The sequence below is a fragment of the Entelurus aequoreus genome, linkage group LG17, assembly GCF_033978785.1.
Source record: "Entelurus aequoreus isolate RoL-2023_Sb linkage group LG17, RoL_Eaeq_v1.1, whole genome shotgun sequence".
NCBI classification, from domain to species: Eukaryota; Metazoa; Chordata; class Actinopteri; order Syngnathiformes; family Syngnathidae; genus Entelurus; species Entelurus aequoreus.
Window position 1 is genome coordinate 6,800,523 of NC_084747.1, and position 18,555 is coordinate 6,819,077.

General features: G+C 39.9%; 3 protein-coding genes across 4 annotated transcripts in view; 2 read left to right on the top strand and 1 right to left on the bottom strand.

Moving 5' to 3' along the window:
• LOC133632219 (perforin-1-like) overlaps positions 1-13,123 on the top strand; it is an 18,084-nt gene extending 4,961 nt beyond the window's left edge. The window contains exons 1-5 of one of the 2 annotated variants that reach the window (XM_062024522.1): positions 10,593-10,808; positions 11,008-11,283; positions 11,360-11,631; positions 11,765-11,906; positions 11,985-13,123. In XM_062024522.1, the coding sequence (XP_061880506.1) occupies positions 11,014-11,283; positions 11,360-11,631; positions 11,765-11,906; positions 11,985-12,872 (1,572 nt within the window). In that variant the 5' untranslated portion in view covers positions 10,593-10,808; positions 11,008-11,013 and the 3' untranslated portion in view covers positions 12,873-13,123. Of the gene's footprint in view, positions 1-10,592; positions 10,809-11,007; positions 11,284-11,359; positions 11,632-11,764; positions 11,907-11,984 lie in introns of those variants that run through there. The other variant, XM_062024523.1, reaches the window with a different exon arrangement.
• Positions 7,130-10,029, top strand: LOC133631861 (macrophage-expressed gene 1 protein-like). The gene is made up of 2 exons (XM_062024027.1): positions 7,130-7,889; positions 7,996-10,029. Exons 1-2 carry the CDS (start codon positions 7,437-7,439, stop codon positions 9,679-9,681), a joined length of 2,139 nt encoding a protein of 712 aa, XP_061880011.1. The 5' UTR covers positions 7,130-7,436; the 3' UTR covers positions 9,682-10,029.
• Positions 13,124-13,166: 43 nt separating the features above from the next.
• Positions 13,167-18,555, bottom strand: part of LOC133632218 (SWI/SNF-related matrix-associated actin-dependent regulator of chromatin subfamily A containing DEAD/H box 1A-like) — a 30,494-nt gene continuing 25,105 nt past the window's right edge. The window contains exon 23 of the mRNA XM_062024521.1: positions 13,167-14,068. Coding sequence (XP_061880505.1) covers positions 14,007-14,068 — 62 coding nt within the window. The 3' untranslated portion in view covers positions 13,167-14,006. The remainder of the gene's footprint in view (positions 14,069-18,555) is intronic.

Below are 18,555 nucleotides of genomic sequence, written 5' to 3' on the forward strand. Positions count from 1 at the left end.
CAGTTTGTCGTGCCTTATTTTGAGTTGGTTGTTTTCCTGTGTGTATTGCGCTGTTATTTTGGTGACCCTTCTTTCCTGTGTTGTTGGTGTTTTCCTGTAGCAGCTTCACGCCTCCCTTTGAGTGCTATTGCCCGCACCTGCTTTGTGTTAGCAATCGAGACTATTTAAATTGTGCGTACGCTATCCTTCTTTGTGGGGACATTGTTGATTGTCATGTCATGTACGCATGTACTTTGTGGATGCCATCTCTGCTCTGCACGCTGTAAGTCTTTGCTGTAGTCCAGCATTCTGTTTTTGTTTACTTTGTAGCAAGTTCAGTTTTACTTTCGTTTTGCATAGCCATCCCTAAGCTTCAGTGCCTTTTCCTTTCCCTTTTGTTCATTTTTGGTTTAATCAATGCATACCATTTTACATGCACGCCGTCTCCCCATGTGCTCTGCATATTGGGATCGCGACAAACCATCTTCGACGCATTCCGACTTCCACAAAGTAATGAACTACCTGCTGCCACCTACTGATATGGAGTATTACATGGTTACCCTGCCGAGCTCTATCATCACCATCATCGACGGTCCCTCGAAGCGAGTATGACGGCCCTCCTGGTACGAGGGTATCCCTTTATGGAGGATGCCTGTGCGTGACTTTGTTTAACGTGGGGAGACTGGTGCACAGACAGTCACCACACGGTCCTTGACAGATCCCATTAGGGTCCAGTGGCATGGACTCCAAGACGACTAGGGACCCTTTTCTGCTGCAGCTTTCACCCGCCATCCCAGCCATTGTGACGCTCCATAGGGTTAGCAATCATCCACCGCCTTTTCCACCGTTGAGGTCTTGGGTTGCCTTCTTCCGCCATCGCAGCAGTTGTGGTGGTTCTTAAATCTACCGTCTTCCGCCTGCTCCGCCGTTGAGGTCTTCACCGTATCCCTGGCTAGGGGGCAGTCAGGTACTAGGCCTTTGCCAAGGGCCACCTGGGGTAACAGTAGTAAAGGGGTTAACCTCCTAGTGCCCCAAGACCCCATAGAGGAGCCTCCACTGCCGGATGCACTTTAACGTCATGCCCAGGACCAGAGCTCTATACAGCACAGACACTCAACAACGGCACATTATTTGATTTGCAAAAAATATTTTTTTGGCCAATTAGGTGAAGTTGCAAAATCTCCCACGGCACACCAGACAATATCTCACGGCACAATAGTGTGCCGCGACAGTGGTTGAAAAACACTGGTCTGGAAGATTCAATTGGTCCGGAGTTCAGTGTTTTTTTTTTGCTGTCAAGCTAACTAAAGCCTTCCATCTCATTTACCTTGTTGCACTTTCAAGTTACACAAATATTTAGTCGCTATTAGATAGGCTACTTCAAATTATTTTGGTTGGTTGAGTCTAAAAATGGGTTAAAACAACCGGTCAAAATTATAACTTTGTTTGGCAGGCCAATGTATTTTTGGGTTTTCTTACAAAGTGCAGATTATTTTCACACTCAGGTCTGGACTTGTTTGGGAAAAATAAGCCATGTGACACGTGCGTGGAGTGCGGCAACACATCCTCCTTTTTTCTGGTTTCACTTGTACTTCTGCTTCTAAAGGTCACAGACATGAGGAACTCATAATGAATGCTCCCATTATACATCTCGTTTATAGAGAGTAGGGACCATGTGAACAGCAGTTGAACATGGGTCAGTCCAGGGGTGGGCAATTAATTTTTACCGGGGGCCGCATAAGCAACCCAAGCACTGCTGGAGGGCCACACGACAATATTTCAATTCAATTTTGCTCAATATTATTTTTTATATACCGTAAGATAAATAATAATAATAATAATTAATAATAATAATAATAATTTAATTTAACCTAACTTAACTTTATACAAAAGCAGATTGCTTTTGATGGTTTTATTTTTATCACTGTTTTACACAACACTTCCTGATGTATAATACAATGCAAGAATGTCAATTTCTGCACAGGGTTAATTTCTGTCACTTTATCCTGCATTATCCAACATTTTTTCCCGTCAGATTTGGACAACCATCTGTTGTTAAAAATCGTTTTTAATCATATTTATTTTATATTGGTTTTATATGTAATTATTTTTTCTTTTTATTCAGTCATTGGTGGAGCTAAGGATACTATTTGAATATTGTTTTTAATATTGTTGTGCAGCACTTTGGAAACATTTTGTTGTTTAAATGTGCTATATAAATAAAGTGGATTGGATTGGATTGTCACACCTGCCACCTTGTCCCATTTCAGTCCTAACATGCCCAAAACACGCATTTACCTATGTGAACAAATCATTACCTGTGGTTGTCTCTTTAATTGACTGCATGGCTGCCAGCTACTCCGTAAGTTGAAAGTCTGTAGTTATCCCACGTAAGAAGATGAGCAGATGGGCGGTGTCACGTACATCGCAGATCTCATCCAATTAAAACCAGCGAAAAACAGTCCAAGTCTCCGGGCATACAGCGCAACAGAGTCCAATAAGCACTCCTTTATAAACTCTCCGTCAGAAAACGCCTTACTTTTTCTAACGCTTTTGTGAGAAATGACGAAACTTGTCCTGACGGCTGCATCTCTGGGGGTGTGAAATTTGGCAAAAAGTCCTTGTTGGGTTTGCAGTTGTACCATCAACGCATCAGCCTCCCTCTCGTCTTGCTTTGAGTATCCTGATCCTGAATTCCCTTGTAGGTAATTTGAGTTTCCTTTTCTCCTCTTCAGCAGAGTGATTTTTTTGTTGTAACGTTTTGCAGTCGAAGTGGTGAGTTTCAGTTTATTCTTACAGTTCCAGCTAGTGATGGGTTGATGAGGCCTCATGAAGCGTTTCGACACATTGCAAAACTGTATTGATACTGTGTCAATACTGTGTCACTAAATACTGACATCTGCTGGACATTAAAAATCCCTACAGGCAACCTATGGACCGACTCAACTGACACTGATTTTATGACCTAGTACAGGGGTCACCAACCTTTTTGAAAGCAAGAGCTACTTCTTGGGTACTGATTAATGCGAAGGGCTACCAGTTTGATACATACTTAAATAAATTGCTAGAAATATATAAAAAAATAAATATATAAATAAATAAATATATATAAGTATAACCCATTTATTTACCATTTAAATAGCCAATTTGCTCAATTTACCTTTAACTCTATGTTATTATTAATAAGTAATGATATTTACACTTAATTGAACGGTTTAAAAGAGGAGAAAACATGAAAAAAAATGACAATTAAATTTTGAAACATAGTTTATCTTCAATTTCGACTCTTTAAATATCAAAATTCAACCGAAAAAAAGAAGAGAAAAACTAGCTAATTCGAATCTTTTTGGAAAAAATTAAAAAAAGAATTTATGGAACATCATTAGTAGTTTTTCCTGATTAAGATTAATTTTAGAATTTTGATGACATGTTTTAAATAGGTTAAAATCCAATCTGCACTTTGTTAGAATATATAACAAATTGGACCAAGTTATATTTCTAACAAATCATTATTTCTTCTACATTTTCCAGAACAAAAATTTTAAAAGAAATTCAAAATACTTTGAAATAAGATTTAAATTTGATTCTACAGATTTTCTAGATTTGCCAGAATAATTTTTTTGAATTTTAATCATAAGTTTGAAGAAATATTTCACAAATATTCTTCATCGAAAAAACAGAAGCTAAAATGAAGAATTAAATTAAAATGTATTTATTATTCTTTACAATAAAAAATAAAAAAATTACTTGAACATTGATTTAAATTGTAAGGAAAGAAGAGGAAGGAATTTAAAAGGTAAAAAGGTATATGTGTTTAAAAAGCCTAAAATAATAATAATGTAGTTTTTCTCTAAAATTGTCTTTCTGAAAGTTATAAGAAGCAAAGTAAAAAAAATAATGAATTTATTTAAACAAGTGAAGACCAAGTCTTTAAAATATTTTCTTGGATTTTCAAATTCTATTTGAGTTTTGTCTCTCTTAGAATTAAAAATGTAGAGCAAAGCGAGACCAGCTTGCTAGTAAATAAATGCAATTTAAAAAATAGAGGCAGCTCACTGGTAAGTGCTGCTATTTGAGCTATTTTTAGAACAGGCCAGCGGGCTACTCATCTGGTCCTTACGGGCTACCTGGTGCCCGCGGGCACCGCGTTGGTTACCCCTGACCTAGTATATACAATAATATAAACCAAGTCATTGTATTTCATTTAGGATTATTTCATACCTTCATTTAAATAAAAATATATTTTTATCTTTTTTAGATACAGTCAAATAATGTGAACATGTATCGTGACTAGGATGGTAGAAGGTGGGGATTGAACCCCAGTAACCAGCAACCCTCCGATTGTTGGCACGGCCACTCTACCAACTTCGCCACGCCGTCATTCCTGTACCTTCTCTAGTAACAGTAGTGATAGGTCCTGCAACACAGATGCATAGGCGCATGCGTCGAGCTCATAGAGCGAAACCCTGTGTCGGTGCGCGTACCGCTTTTAGAAAGTCACGTGACCGATCATGAGCTGCTTTGGTCACGTGACCGATACGCGAACTGTATCGCACTGACGCCTCCTCTGTGCCCTGTGAGCAACATTCCCTCTAAGGTGCGCGCCTGCGCAATTGCGCAGTGCTCAAGCGTCCTCCGCGCACACCGTGCGCCGCACAGCCAATATATGCCGCGCACCAAATCAAACCCATCTGAATTGTAAACAAAATAAACACATTTATTCTGTGTCATTTTGAAATGCAACTTTGAGTGACAGTGACAACAAGCGGCCCTAACGGTGTTCGTCAACAACACGCATTGCGCCGCTTCCTAATAAACACAGTTTGGCGCGCAGGCGTCAGTGCGATACAGTTCATGAGCGGTCACGTGACCAGAACAGCTCATGAGCGGTCACGTGACCAAAACAGCTCGTGACTTTCTTAAAGCGATACGCGCACCGACACAGGGTATCGCTCTATGAGCTCGACGCATGCGCCGATGCATCGGTGTTGCCGGACCCATCACTAGTTCCAGCTTTTCCTCAATTTCTTGAGTGAATTATTGTTAACTATTTTTCTAGATCAGAAACAGTGTTTAAGTTTTATAGCCAGTTTCCCTTTCCTTTTTGAGCGTTTTTTTTGTTATTGATTAATTTCATAGTTGTATTCCGCGCTAAGTATAGTTTGCGATTGAGATTTTTACTTCCTCCTTTCGGAGTGATTTTCAGTTGTTCCTTTTTTGTGGAACCTTTTCGGCTAGTTGTCAGATATAGCCATTGTTGTATTGCCCTGACTCTGGAGGTGAAAAAGTAACATTCAAAATAAAAGCCTGCCGGATTGTTCTCCACTCTGCATCTGAGTCCTATTCTTGATCAAGTCCTGACATTCATATTCTCTACTGCAGGGGTCACCAACCTTTTTGAAACCAAGAGCTACTTCTTGGGTACTGATTAATGCGAAGGGCTACCAGTTTGATACACACTTACATAAATTGCCAGAAATAGCCAATTTGCTCAATTTACCTTTAACTCTATGTTATTATTAATAATTAATGATATTTACTCTAAATTGAACGGTTTAAAAGAGGAGAAAACACGAAAAAAATGACAATTAAATTTTGAAACATAGTTTATCTTCAATTTCGACTCTTTAAAATTCAAAATTCACCCGAAAAAAAGAAGAGAAAAACTAGCTAATTCGAATCTTTTTGAAAAAAATCCAAAAAATAATTTATGGAACATCATTAGTCATTTTTTCCTGATTAAGATTAATTTTAGAATTTTGATGACATGTTTTAAATAGGTTAAAATCCAATCTACACTTTGTTAGAATATATAACAAATTGGACCAAGCTATATTTCTAACAAAGACAAATCATTATTTCTTCTAGATTTTCCAGAACAAAAATTTTAAAAGAAATTCAAAAGACTTTGAGATAAGATTTAAATTTGATTCTACAGATTTTCTAGATTTGCCAGAATAATTTTTTTGAATTTTAATCATAATAACTTTGAAGAAATATTTCACAAATCTTCTTCGTCGAAAAAACAGAAGCTAAAATGAAGAATTAAATTAAAATGTGTTTATTATTCTTTACAATAAAAAAAAAATTTTTTACTTGAACGTTGATTTAAATTGTCAGGAAAGAAGAGGAAGGAATTTAAAAGGTAAAAAGGTATATGTGTTTAAAAATCCTAAAATCATTTTTAGGGTTGTATTTTTTTCTCTAAAATTGTCTTTCTGAAAGTTATAAGAAGCAAAGTAAAAAAATTAAAGAATTTATTTAAACAAGTGAAGACCAAGTCTTTAAAATATTTTCTTGGATATTCAAATTCTATTTGAGTTTTGTCTCTCTTAGAATTAAAAATGTCAGGCAAAGCGAGACCAGCTTGCTAGTAAATAAATACAATTTAAAAAATAGAGGCAGCTCACTGGTAAGTGCTGCTATTTGAGCTATTTTTAGAACAGGCCAGCGGGCTACTCATCTAGTCCTTACGGGCTACCTGGTGCCCGCGGGCACCGCGTTGGTGACCCCTGCTCTACTGCTTGCTAGTGTTACCATATTTGAGTTATTGTGCAGAAATATGGGGAAACAACTACAAATGTGCGCTTCATTCACTAACTGTGTTACAAAAAAGATCAATTAAAATAATACATAATGTTGGCTATAGAGAACATACAAACACTTTATCGAATCACAAATATTTAAATTGCAAATGCACCAAATAGTTGAAACAGCTAAAATGATGTATAAAGCAAACTATAACCTGCTACCCAAGAATGTACAACAATTCCTCTCAACAAAAGAGGAGAAATATAACCTTAGAGGAAAATCGAATTTAAAACATTTGTTTGCTCGTACAACACTTAAAACCTTTAGCATATCCATATGTGGAATTAAATTATGGAACGGATTAACCAAAGAAGTCAAACAAAGCACCAATATGATTCAGTTTAAGAGACTGTTCAAACTTCACAAAGTACGCAGAACAAGAATTATGATGAACATCTTGAACCCTTTTTTTTCTTTTGAGATAAAGATCATTTATGTATTTAATATTTGTTTACTTTTACTATGGTATATTTATTTATTATTGATTCACTGTTCTGTTACAGAGAACAAGGAAATGAAATAAAATTGCTATGGAATGAAAAGGGGTAGGATTAAATAAGCTCTGCTTCTTTCTACTTCTTTTCGGACGTGCTGTAATAAAACAACTGGAAATATGTGATGCATTACATGGTAATTGTATGCATCTTCGAAATAAACTGAAACTGAAGTGAACTATTTACCCTCACTTATCAGAGAAAACTCTGGTGAACATTACGGGCTTTATTGGACTTGAAAGCAAACCAAAAACGAAACCTAATAACCAAGCACAAGTTCCTGAAAAAAACATCCCTTTTTGATATGACTAATAGAATAGGAGGAACTCCCCTTGACTCTTTTGTTCAGTAGTCCTTGCCTGCATTTCAGACATGTTCAAGATGAAAGCACCAGTGACTCTCCTGTGGCTCTCTCTTCTTCATCTAGGTTTGTCAATTCCTGTGGGGCGCCCGAGCAACTGGCTAAGACAATGTCGAGCCTCCACAAACATCACAGCCTTAGAGGTGCTTCCGGGCGGCGGATGGGATAATCTACGAAACATCGATATGGGCCGGGTCATGAACCTCAGCTACTTTCAGTGCCAGACTACAGAGGACGGGCTCTACCTCATCCCAGATGAGGTGTTTGTTATACCTTGCAAAGAGACGGGAGTGGAAACCAACTCAGAGATAATGAGCTCCTGGCAGGTGCAGCAAAGCTCGACAGCTCACAGCATGAATGCGGAAGCGTCGTTTTTTTCTCTGCTAAATGGAAAATACTCCTCTGAGAACCAAAGGATGAAAATCCATCAGGTCCAAGACTCTTCAAATGCAACCAGAGTGCAGGTGAGGTAGAAACTTGTATTTTGTTGATTCAGTATAAAGGTTTATACCACAATGTTATGAACCATTATACAAAAACATTCTAACATGTATTTTATTTTACTTTAAGGTGCGTAACCACATCTACACCATTAAGGCTTATCCGGACTTCAACCTTGATTCCCGTTTTGCTCAGCAAGCCAAGGAGATAGCGGATGCTATAGAAAATAACCAAACCAGGAATGCAGACTATCTTTCAGAGAAGATGGTTCTGGACTTCGGGACCCATGTCATCACCAGTGTGGACGCCGGGGCTACTTTGGTGCAGGAGGACTACCTCCGCTCCTCATACGTGTCGGACAGCGTGTCGGACAGTCACAGCGTCAAAGCCTTGGCTGGCCTGAACTTTTACGATAAGCTCAAGTTTGACATTAGCAGCCAAAACACACAACAGAGCTCATCGCTTCAGACGTATCAGTCGAATATTCAATATTCTCTTACTCAAAGCCACGGCGGTGCACCTTTCTATCCTGGCATCACTCTGCAGAAGTGGCAGGAAAGTACCAGAAACAACCTGGTTGCTATTGATCGGCAAGGATTAGCCCTTCACTACTTTATCAATGAAAACTCCTTGCCTGACCTGCCACAGCCGACAGTTGCCAAAATTGCTAAATCAGTTAGTAAAGCCATCCAGCGCTATTACAAGGTCAACACTCGCCCTGGCTGTATCGACGTCAACTCCCAGAACTTCAACTTCCAAGCCAACATAGATGACGCTTCTTGCGAGGGCCCTGCTACAAACCTCAGTTTTGGTGGTGTCTACCAGGAGTGTATTCCATACTCCCAAAACGCAGAGCCACTGTGTGATGCCCTGGCTCAGAAAAACCCTGATACGGGTGCCTTTTCCTGTAAGCCACCTTACTCGCCCACTTTACTGAGATCAGAAGTGAGACAGCAAGCTTATACCAAGTATGAATGTCACGATCAGCCGTACTCATGTGGGTTCTTAAACCTGTACGAATGCCATCGCCAAGTGTGCCAGGACAACACATATGTACGCTCAGCTCACATAAACACCTTTTGGTGTTCGGTCAATGGCAATGCCCCCGAGAACTCTGGGTATCTGTTCGGAGGGGTTTATAGCCCGTCCCAAGTGAACCCCATCACCAAGGCAAAAAGTTGCCCATTACAATTCCTTCCACTAAAGTTTCTCTCAGATGGCCAAGTAATCTGCGTGAGTAATGACTACGAACTTGGTTTCAGATATTCTGTACCATTCGGCGGTTTTTTCAGCTGTCAGTCAGAGAACCCCATGAGCGGGCAACAAAGTCGCTGCCCCCCCAAGTTCAGTCAACACCTTGCTGCAGTCAGCGATGGCTGTGAAATCCTCTACTGTGTCCAGTCGGGACAGTTCACCGGTGGGCAGCTGCTTCCAATTAACCTCCCCCCTTTCACAAGAGCACCACTTGTTAACTTGCAAGCAACCAACACGGTCATGGTGATGACGGAGGGCGAAAAAAGCTGGGTTAGAGTCGGACAAACCAAGACGTGGAAACTGGCCAACCAGGAGGATTTTCAAGAGATTTACAAAAGCTTTAACTCGGACCAGAGTCAGATGTCCACCCGGGAAAAGGCAGGGGTAGCATTTGGAGTGATGGGCATGATGGCTTTGGTGCTCGCGGGAGTGGTGTTCTTGGTGAAAAGACGTCGAAGAGGACTGTCCGGGACGGCGGTGAGGCAAGGTTACGTGGAAATACGTCAAGAGGAAGTTGAGCGCGATGAAGGGGAGAGAGCGATACTGGTTGAGATTGATTGAAATATTAAGTGACAGTTGTTGACATTTATTTCATGGCCCCAGTGTGTGAATGTGATTGTTAATGGTTGTCTGTCTCTTTTTGTCGACCCTGTGATGAGGTGGCGACTTGTCCAGGGTGTATCCCGCCTGGATCCTACCCCAGCACCCCCGCACTCATGAGGGACAAGCGGTAGAAGATTGATGGATGTTGTTTAAAGACTTCTTTGAAAAGCTGTACTTTCACTTTTTATTTTAATAGCATAGTTTAGACTCTATCCTGTACATTTATATACACTGCATATCATACCCAATATTAAAGACAATCATGTGAATGGCTTGAAGTCTTGGACTATATGACTTACAATAAAATAAATGTCATTTAAAATAAATCTGAGATTTCTTTCACATATTTCAATCTTGCTGTCGTTCTCTCAAAGGACTAATAAAGTGCATCCATAATGATAAAAAAATCCACAACGTCAACATAACTGCGGCTGTGTAGGTAACTTTGTTAGTCATTTATAAAATAAATTACACTTTCCGGGGAGTAATTATGTGTTTTTTAAAAATAGACTGACTCAATCTGCAGGAATCGAGCATGAAGAGAAATGTTTAAGTTAAAAAGCAACCTACAATCTATGCACAAGAATAAATAGACACTGGCTGAAGTGACCTCATGGTTATGGTAAGGTTAACAGCACACAGACATATGGGTACACACACACAAACTGACACACACAAGACATTTCCAGTAAATGTGCAGTTGTCCATCTTGCTCTTCTGACAATAAAAGATTCACCCTCCCCCCACACATGCACATACACAGCTGCAAGAGACTAAGGAGATCTTGAACATGAAAACAAACCAGCTCACGCTAAGGAAATTGGAACAGCCTCAAGGGGCGAAAGAGAGAGAGATAGAAAAGAGAGAGGCACGAAAAGCCCTGACCCATAAAGTCCCTCCTTGGTGTTTTTCAAACAACGGACCACAGACAAAAGTGAGCCATCCGCTGGAATCTCGGCCAGTCTGCAGCTTTATGTCCAGCACGACCAAAAGTTTAGACAGGCCCTTTGTAGGCTGGCGCCATCGAGACTTCGGAGGAATTTCTGCACAGTTTTGTCCAAAGGGAGGATAAGGCATAAACTGAGGTAGGTGTGGACAGTCTCATCAAGTATTTTGGGGTATTTTTCACAACATCTGTGGCAGGATTACATGCTCCAGTTTTTCAAGACCTAAGGATTAGAGACTGATGTTTGACCACTGTGCGACTGTAATCAAAAGTAAACTATGAGTTAAATCCTTGCAAGAAAGGCTTCCTTAAATACAGTTTGTTCACCCTACATTTAGGTAACCATGCCTGCCAAAGGATTCCATACAAGCCGCTTTGTCTTGTGGGCGTTGGCATTGTCACTCATTTTGGAGGTCAGCAAGGTTTGGTCCTGTCGACTTGGTTTTTCGACAGAGTGTGAGAAAGCCGCCTTCATTCCCGGCTACAATCTCGCCGGGGAGGGTTTTGATGTGGTCCGTATGCGTCGGACGGGGGCGTACGTGATTAACGTCAAAGCTCATCTGGTTGACAATCACACGTGCACACTGTGTCCGAACCGCTTCCACGATGGACAGGTGACTACTGCCAAACAGGGCAACTCAAATCAAATGTGTCATTGTTCTTACCCCCCCACCTTTTTATCATCTTCAGATTCAGAAGCTCCCAGCTGCTGTGCTTGACTGGCGTCCTTTCAGCCGCTGTAGCAAGCAGCTTTCCAGTGCCCTCCACCACTCGGTGGATTCACTTCTGCGCAGCTCGAGCTCGCTGGTAAACAACAACTGGGGCGTAGGTTTGAGCCTTGATAACATCGGAAAGGCAGTGCTGGGAGGGAGTCGCTCAGAGATGGCCAAATTTGCTCGCTCGCAGCACAGCGTGGACAAGGCCACATTTGCCATCCATGAAATCAGTTGCACTTACTACAGGTAAGTGAGAATAGACAGGTAAGAGTAATCGAAGCATATTTATCGACACAAGGCAATCCAACATTTCCTGCTCATTAATTTATGACAGACAACATTCCGAGTATGCTGACCTCCACATTCTTTATCATTTCAGCTATAGGGTGGCTGACCACCCCCAGCTGAGCGCAGAGTTCACAAAACATCTGAGGAGACTCCCACAAAGTCTTAATACAACCCGGAGCAGAGCCCTGTACAGACGGCTGATCGACACCTACGGCACACACTACATACACCAGGTCAGATCCTAATAAAGTCCCAGACTGTTTTGATTTTGTGATTTCAGCAATCAAATAATGTTTGATTGTATTTCCAAGGTTCAACTTGGTGGCAAGGTTAGGCGAATCACGGCTTTCAGAACCTGCCTTGCCACACTGAAGGGCTTTTCCGAGTCGGAGATCAAAAACTGCCTGAATGCTGAACTGCGCATGGCCTTAGGTTTCCTCCCTGCTAATGCATCTTTCTCCAACAAATGCGATGACGTCTTAAAGGGCAATATGAGTATGGGCTTCTATCAGGGTTTCATGACCCATAAGATTGAGGTTTTTGGAGGGGAGAAGTACTTTCCGGACATCCTTTACCAGCAGGACCCTTCCGATGCCTATCACAGTTGGATGAACAGCCTCCAAAACAACCCAGATGTGGTATCCTACGGGATTTTCCCCTTGCACCACCTAGTGGAGGACTCTCAGATCAGCGCTAACCTAAGAGCGATTATCTCGGAATACATCCAGGAAAACAAGCTACAGGAGGATCACTTTGGCTTCAAGAACTGTTCCCCGACTCCCAACCTGGACCACAACTGCTGTCCTCTGCGGGCTGGCCGAGGGACACTCAAACTGGAAATCCACAGAGCGGCAGGCCTCAGAGCAGACACCTTCACCAAAACAGATGCTTATGTGAAGATTTTCTACAACGGCATGTACGAGGAGACGGAGACAGTGATGGACAACAACGACCCCGTGTGGAACACCACCTACTACTTTGGCTCGGTGGAGCTTGGGCGGGAGTTGAGGTTTGAAGTGTGGGATAGAGATGTTCTGTACAACGATGTGGCGGGCAGATGCCTTATCTTTCCTGAGCGAGGAACTCATTCTCTCAGCTGTCAGCTGAAAAAAGGTGTTTTATATTTTTCCTACACCATTACATGTGATGCTCACTTGACAGGCTTCAGGTGTGGACGCTACTCCCCCAATGCAGAGTAGTTGACTTGGTACTTTCTTCTTGAAGTAGTCCATTGAGCTAATGTGTTTACTTGGAATTGAAAAAAACGTATACTTACCTTATATGGGTTTGTTATCCATACTTATTCCTACAATGGATTTTTTTAAAGTTACTTTCATATCCTGTAAATTCGACTCACTTTGACAATAACACGTACAAGCTTATAGAGCAATATAAAATGATTAGGAATGCCTAAATTGTCTTCACTAATTACAATAAATCTCTTATGGAACAGAGTCTGGTGGTCAATATGCATTTACAAAGATAATGATGCATTTACTTCATCAAAGTTATTTTATTAAACGTAACCAATTCTAATTGACACATAAAAAACAACAAACATACATATTTGAAAATGATTTACAAAAGAGTAACACTTGCCACATATTAGGCATCAGTCATACAGTACAACATATATGCAAACATGCATTATCTATTGGTTCTATACCTTTGCTTTGTTCCGTTTCACAATAAACACCACCACCACCACCGGGTGTTCTCTACTTTGCAAGAAACTACTCATTTAAATCCATTTTCAAATTTTAAGAGTAATGGATAAAGTCACTCCACCTCGTTCTCTTGCTAAAAGCATTGAACAAAGTGGACTAATTGTGCCCTCTGGTGGCCAACAAAAGCCAAAATGTGGCTAAACCTCATGTTGAGTAAAACAGTTGGTCACTTTTAAAGACAGACTGACAGTAAGTATTTGCAAGGTTATGCTTTCAAGCTGTCATTACTATATCAGTACATATATGTACTCCTGTTGGACTGAAACCAAAAATATTGAAACAAGCTTTGGGCTGTGGATCAAGTTTCATGGCCAATTCAAACAATTCAAAGTTGCATTACCACCAGTTTGAGGTCTGAAAGTGAAAGCTGGAATCTTTTGCCTACTATCAGAAAACAGTAAAATGACATTGTTTTGTTTAGCCTTCGACACTATTGAAGATATCTTTGTTGTACAACAAAAGGTGGGCATTTACAAACAGGCACAAGTGTGGTCATCAGATATTTTTTTTATGTTCAGTGTATGTTTAAAACGCGAGCCTGACCTGCATCAGACATGGCTTTGAAAAAGTTTGCTTTCAAGTCATTTCGTTTGGTGCATTTGAATATCACAGTCCCAGTGAGGCTTTGAGCAATGATGCCATGTCTTCAGGTATGGTCCCCTCATCACCTAAAAAACATGAGTTTTCATATTTTTATACATTTGTGTCACAAAGGTCACGTCAAGCTTGAAACTTTCACACAACATTCATTATCATCACAGTATTCAACTACGTTTTTCAAAGGCTTTGTATACAAAACCTTTTCACATCGCTCATGATTGTTGTATTGAAATTGCATTTTAGTAACTTAATCAAATGACTGAATCTGCAACAGTGCTAGGAAGCTCCACTTCAGCCAGTAAGGACTTTTAATGTACTAAAAAAGGTAAGAAAAATCATTTAGAATGTTCAAACTAACTGTTGCACTTTGTCTGCATTGCTTTAGTAAAAAGAAACATTTTTGGGGGGACTTTTCACTCAGCTTTTGAACGACAAGTAGTCATAATGGAAAAGAAAAGCATATCACCTGACACATAGAAGTGATGTGGGAACTGTTCGGCTCGTTGGTAGTAAAATATATATTTTTTTAGTTTTTTTTGCACAATTGTGCTTGAGGTGGACACTTCGAGGTCTGAGCAATGCGTTCCATTTGTACTAGGACAGGGGTCGGCAACCCAAAATGTTGAAAGAGCCATATTGGACCAAAAATACAAAAACAAATCTGTCTGGAGCCGCAAAAAATTAAAAGCCATATTACATACATATAGTGTGTCATGAGATATACATTTAATTAAGAGGACTTAAAGGAAACTAAATGAGCTCAAATATAGCTACAAACGAGGCATAATGATGCAATATGTACATATAGCTAGCCTAAATAGCATGTTAGCATCGATTAGCTTGCCCATCCATGCATGACCAAATATGCCCGATTAGCACTCCACACAAGTCAATAACATCAACAAAACTCACCTTTGTGTATTCATGCACAAGGTTAAAAGTTTGGTGGACAAAATGAGACAGAAAAAGAAGTGTCATAAAACACGTCCTAAAAAGTCGGAGAAAGTTATACACTAAGGTGAGTTCAAGGACCGCCAAAATTAGTATGACAAAACGGCGCTCGCCAAATACTGGAATCAGTGAAGCATGTTTAATACAAACAGTGTGATTTATAACAATTAGGGAGGTTTGTGTCATGTTTGTCCTCCTACAGAAACCATATTAAAACAAAAAATATATTTTTTTCCCCTCATCTTTTTCCATTTTTCATACATTTTTGAAAAAGCTCCAGAGAGCCACTAGGGCGGCGCTAAAGAGCCGCATGCGGCTCTAGAGCCGCGGGTTGCCGACCCCTGTACTAGGAGGTCAGAATTTCTCATTCAACTAGGAACGCCCGCCGAGGTCGGATTTCCTACACTGAAAGTCGGAGAGACTCCTCACTACCCTGAGTTGGCTTTCAAAGATGGCTGCTCTGGGTGTAAACAATACAGGTGTAAAATAAAAATAAAAAAAGATTTTCGAATTAATCATTATTCTTATTTGTAACGATTCTTAATTGATTAAAAAAAAAAATCAAAAATCGATTAAATCTTTTCACTCAGGCAAATAATATTGTTGTTATCTGCTGTACAAAGTTGCTTTAAAAACAAGTGTCGGCTACTTCTCTTGCCTTATTTGTATTTGACCTTATTAAATGTTTGGGTAGCGTTTTCTTTTAAGCCATATAGAAATTCATCAGAGCGGTTTATTTTTTGGAAGAATGTAGTTAATCATAGAACTGACACCCAATGTTATTAAAAAAGTATTGATTTTGGATCAAAAATTGTTTTGAATCGAATCGATACCCCCAAGAATAGAATCGACACCCCCAAGAATCGAATTGACTCAAATCGTGTGGTCCCTAAAGATTCACAGCCCTGCACTGCAAAAACTGAAATCTAAGTAAGATTAAATATCTCAAATAAGGGTGATATTAGCTTATTTTCTGTCTGATAAGATAATTCTTCTCACTAAGCTGATTTTATGTTAGTGTTTTACTTGTTTTAAGGGTTTTGGTCCTAAATGATCTCAGTAAAATATTACAGCTTGTTGCTGAGACTTTATGACCTATATTGAGTAAAACATGCTTGAAACTAGAATATCAACTGTTGCAAAGCTGTGTCATCAACACTCACAAGTATAAAACTAGTTTTTTAAAGTAATACTTTATTATTTCAAGCATGAAAAAAAAAATCATGATTTTGACACAATTGTGTCTCATATTAAAACAGATGACAGCCAAATGGACTTTGCTGTTTTATTTTCAATGAAACAATAGAAAATATGTACTCATATAGTCGTACAGTTGTTATTAGTGAGAATATACTTATTTTAAGGTATTTTTGGGTTCATTGAGGTTAGCTAATTTGACTTGTTTTGGAAAGTCTTGACAAGCCAAATTTTCTTGTTCTACTGGCATATAATTTTGCTAAGTTCAAATAAAATACCCCTCATTTTTGTATTTTTTTTTCTTGTTTTTGAACACTGGCTTTTTGCAGTGTAGTAAACAAAAATTTAAGCTCCAGTAATACTCGTTATTAGCGCTTCTGACTAGTATTTGTCGCACTAAATCAGCCATAAATGAAATATTGTTGGACGTACATCCAGTACATATGGTAATATATGGTAAAAGTCTGTGGTAAATGCGTATTACATCGCTGGTAATAGCGTTTTTATGTTTCCTTTTCATCCACCGTGTTTGAAGGTTGAGAAGGGAACGCATATTTGTCCAGAAGCTGTTTATATTCAGATATGTAGAGCGCAAGAATAGCTTTCGTGGATGTGGCCATTTTGATTTCTGACTCATAACCCTGCTGTGACGTCATTCCCAGCTTCAACTTCGGAGGTAAATGTAACGCACCATGAGTCCCGGAGGCATGCAGGTAGCCCATCTGAAAATAGGGCAGGGCGGGCGGCTAAAGTGATGGCGCTGTTCCATGGAAGTACAAACCCTGTTTATATATGAGTTGGGAAATTGTGTTAGATGTAAATATAAACGGAATACAATGATTTGCAAATCATCTTCAACCCATATTCAGTTGAATATGCCACAAAGACAACATATTTGATGTTTAAACTGATAAAACTTTTTTTTTTTGCAAATAATCATTAACTTTAGAATTTGATGCCAGCATCACATGACAAAGAAGTTGGGAAAGGTGGCAATAAATACTGATAAAGTTGAGGAATGCTCATCAAACACTTATTTGGAACATCCCACAGGTGAACAGGCAAATTGGGAACAGGTGGGTGCCATGATTGGGTATAAAAGTAGATTCCATGAAATGCTCAGTCATTCACAAACAAGGATGGGGCGAGGGTCACCACTTTGTTAACAAATGCGTGAGCAAATTGTTGAACCGTTTAAGAAAAAGCTTTCTCAACCAGCTATTGCAAGGAATTTAGGGATTTCACCATCTACGGTCCGTAATATCATCAAAGGGTTCAGAGAATCTGGAGAAATCACTGCACGTAAGCAGCTAAGCCTGTGACCTTCGATCCCTCAGGCTGTACTGCGTCAACAAGTGACATCAGTGTGTAAAGGATATCACCACATGGGCTCAGGAACACTTCAGAAACCCACTGTCAGTAACTACAGTTGGTTGCTACATCTGTAAGTGCAAGTTAAAACTCCTATGCAAGGCGAAAACCGTTTATCAACAACACCCAGAAACGCCGTCTGCTTCGCTGGGCCTGAGCTCATCTAAGATGGACTGATACAAAGTGGAAAAGTGTTCTGTGGTCTGACAAGTCCACATTTCAAATTGTTTTTGGAAACTGTGGACGTCGTGTCCTCCGGACCGAAGAGGAAAAGAACCATCCGGATTGTTATAGGCGCAAAGTTGAAAAGCCAGCATCTGTGATGGTATGGGGGTGTATTAGTGCCCAAGACATGGGTAACTTACACATATGTGAAGGCGCCATTAATGCTGAAAGGTACATACAGGTTTTGGAGCAACATATGTTGCCATCCAAGCAACGTTACCATGGACGCCCCTGCTTATTTCAGCAAGACAATGCCAAGCCACGTGTTACATCAACATGGCTTCATAGTAAAAGAGTGCGGGTACTAGACTGGCCTGCCTATAGTCGAGACCTGTCTCCTATTGAAAATGTGTGCCGCATTATGAAGCCTAAAATACCACAACAGAGACCCCCGGACTGTTGAACAACTTAAGCTGTACATCAAGCAAGAATGGGAAAGAATTCCACCTGAGAAGCTTAAAAAATGTGTCTCCTCAGTTCCCAAACGTTTACTGAGTGTTGTTAAAAGGAAAGGCCATGTAACACAGTGGTGAACATGCCCTTTCCCAACTACTTTGGCACGTGTTGCAGCCATGAAATTCTAAGTTTATTATTATTTGCAAAACAAAAATAAAGTTTATGAGTTTGAACATCAAATATCTTGTCTTTGTAGTGCATTCAATTGAATATGGGTTGAAAAGGATTTGCAAATCATTGTATTCCGTTTATATTTACATCTAACACAATTTCCCAACTCATATGGAAACGGGGTTTGTAAGTAAAAAGTTTAGTTTTGGTGGGAGCAGTTGTGTGTGTGTGTCCCTGTAAATTT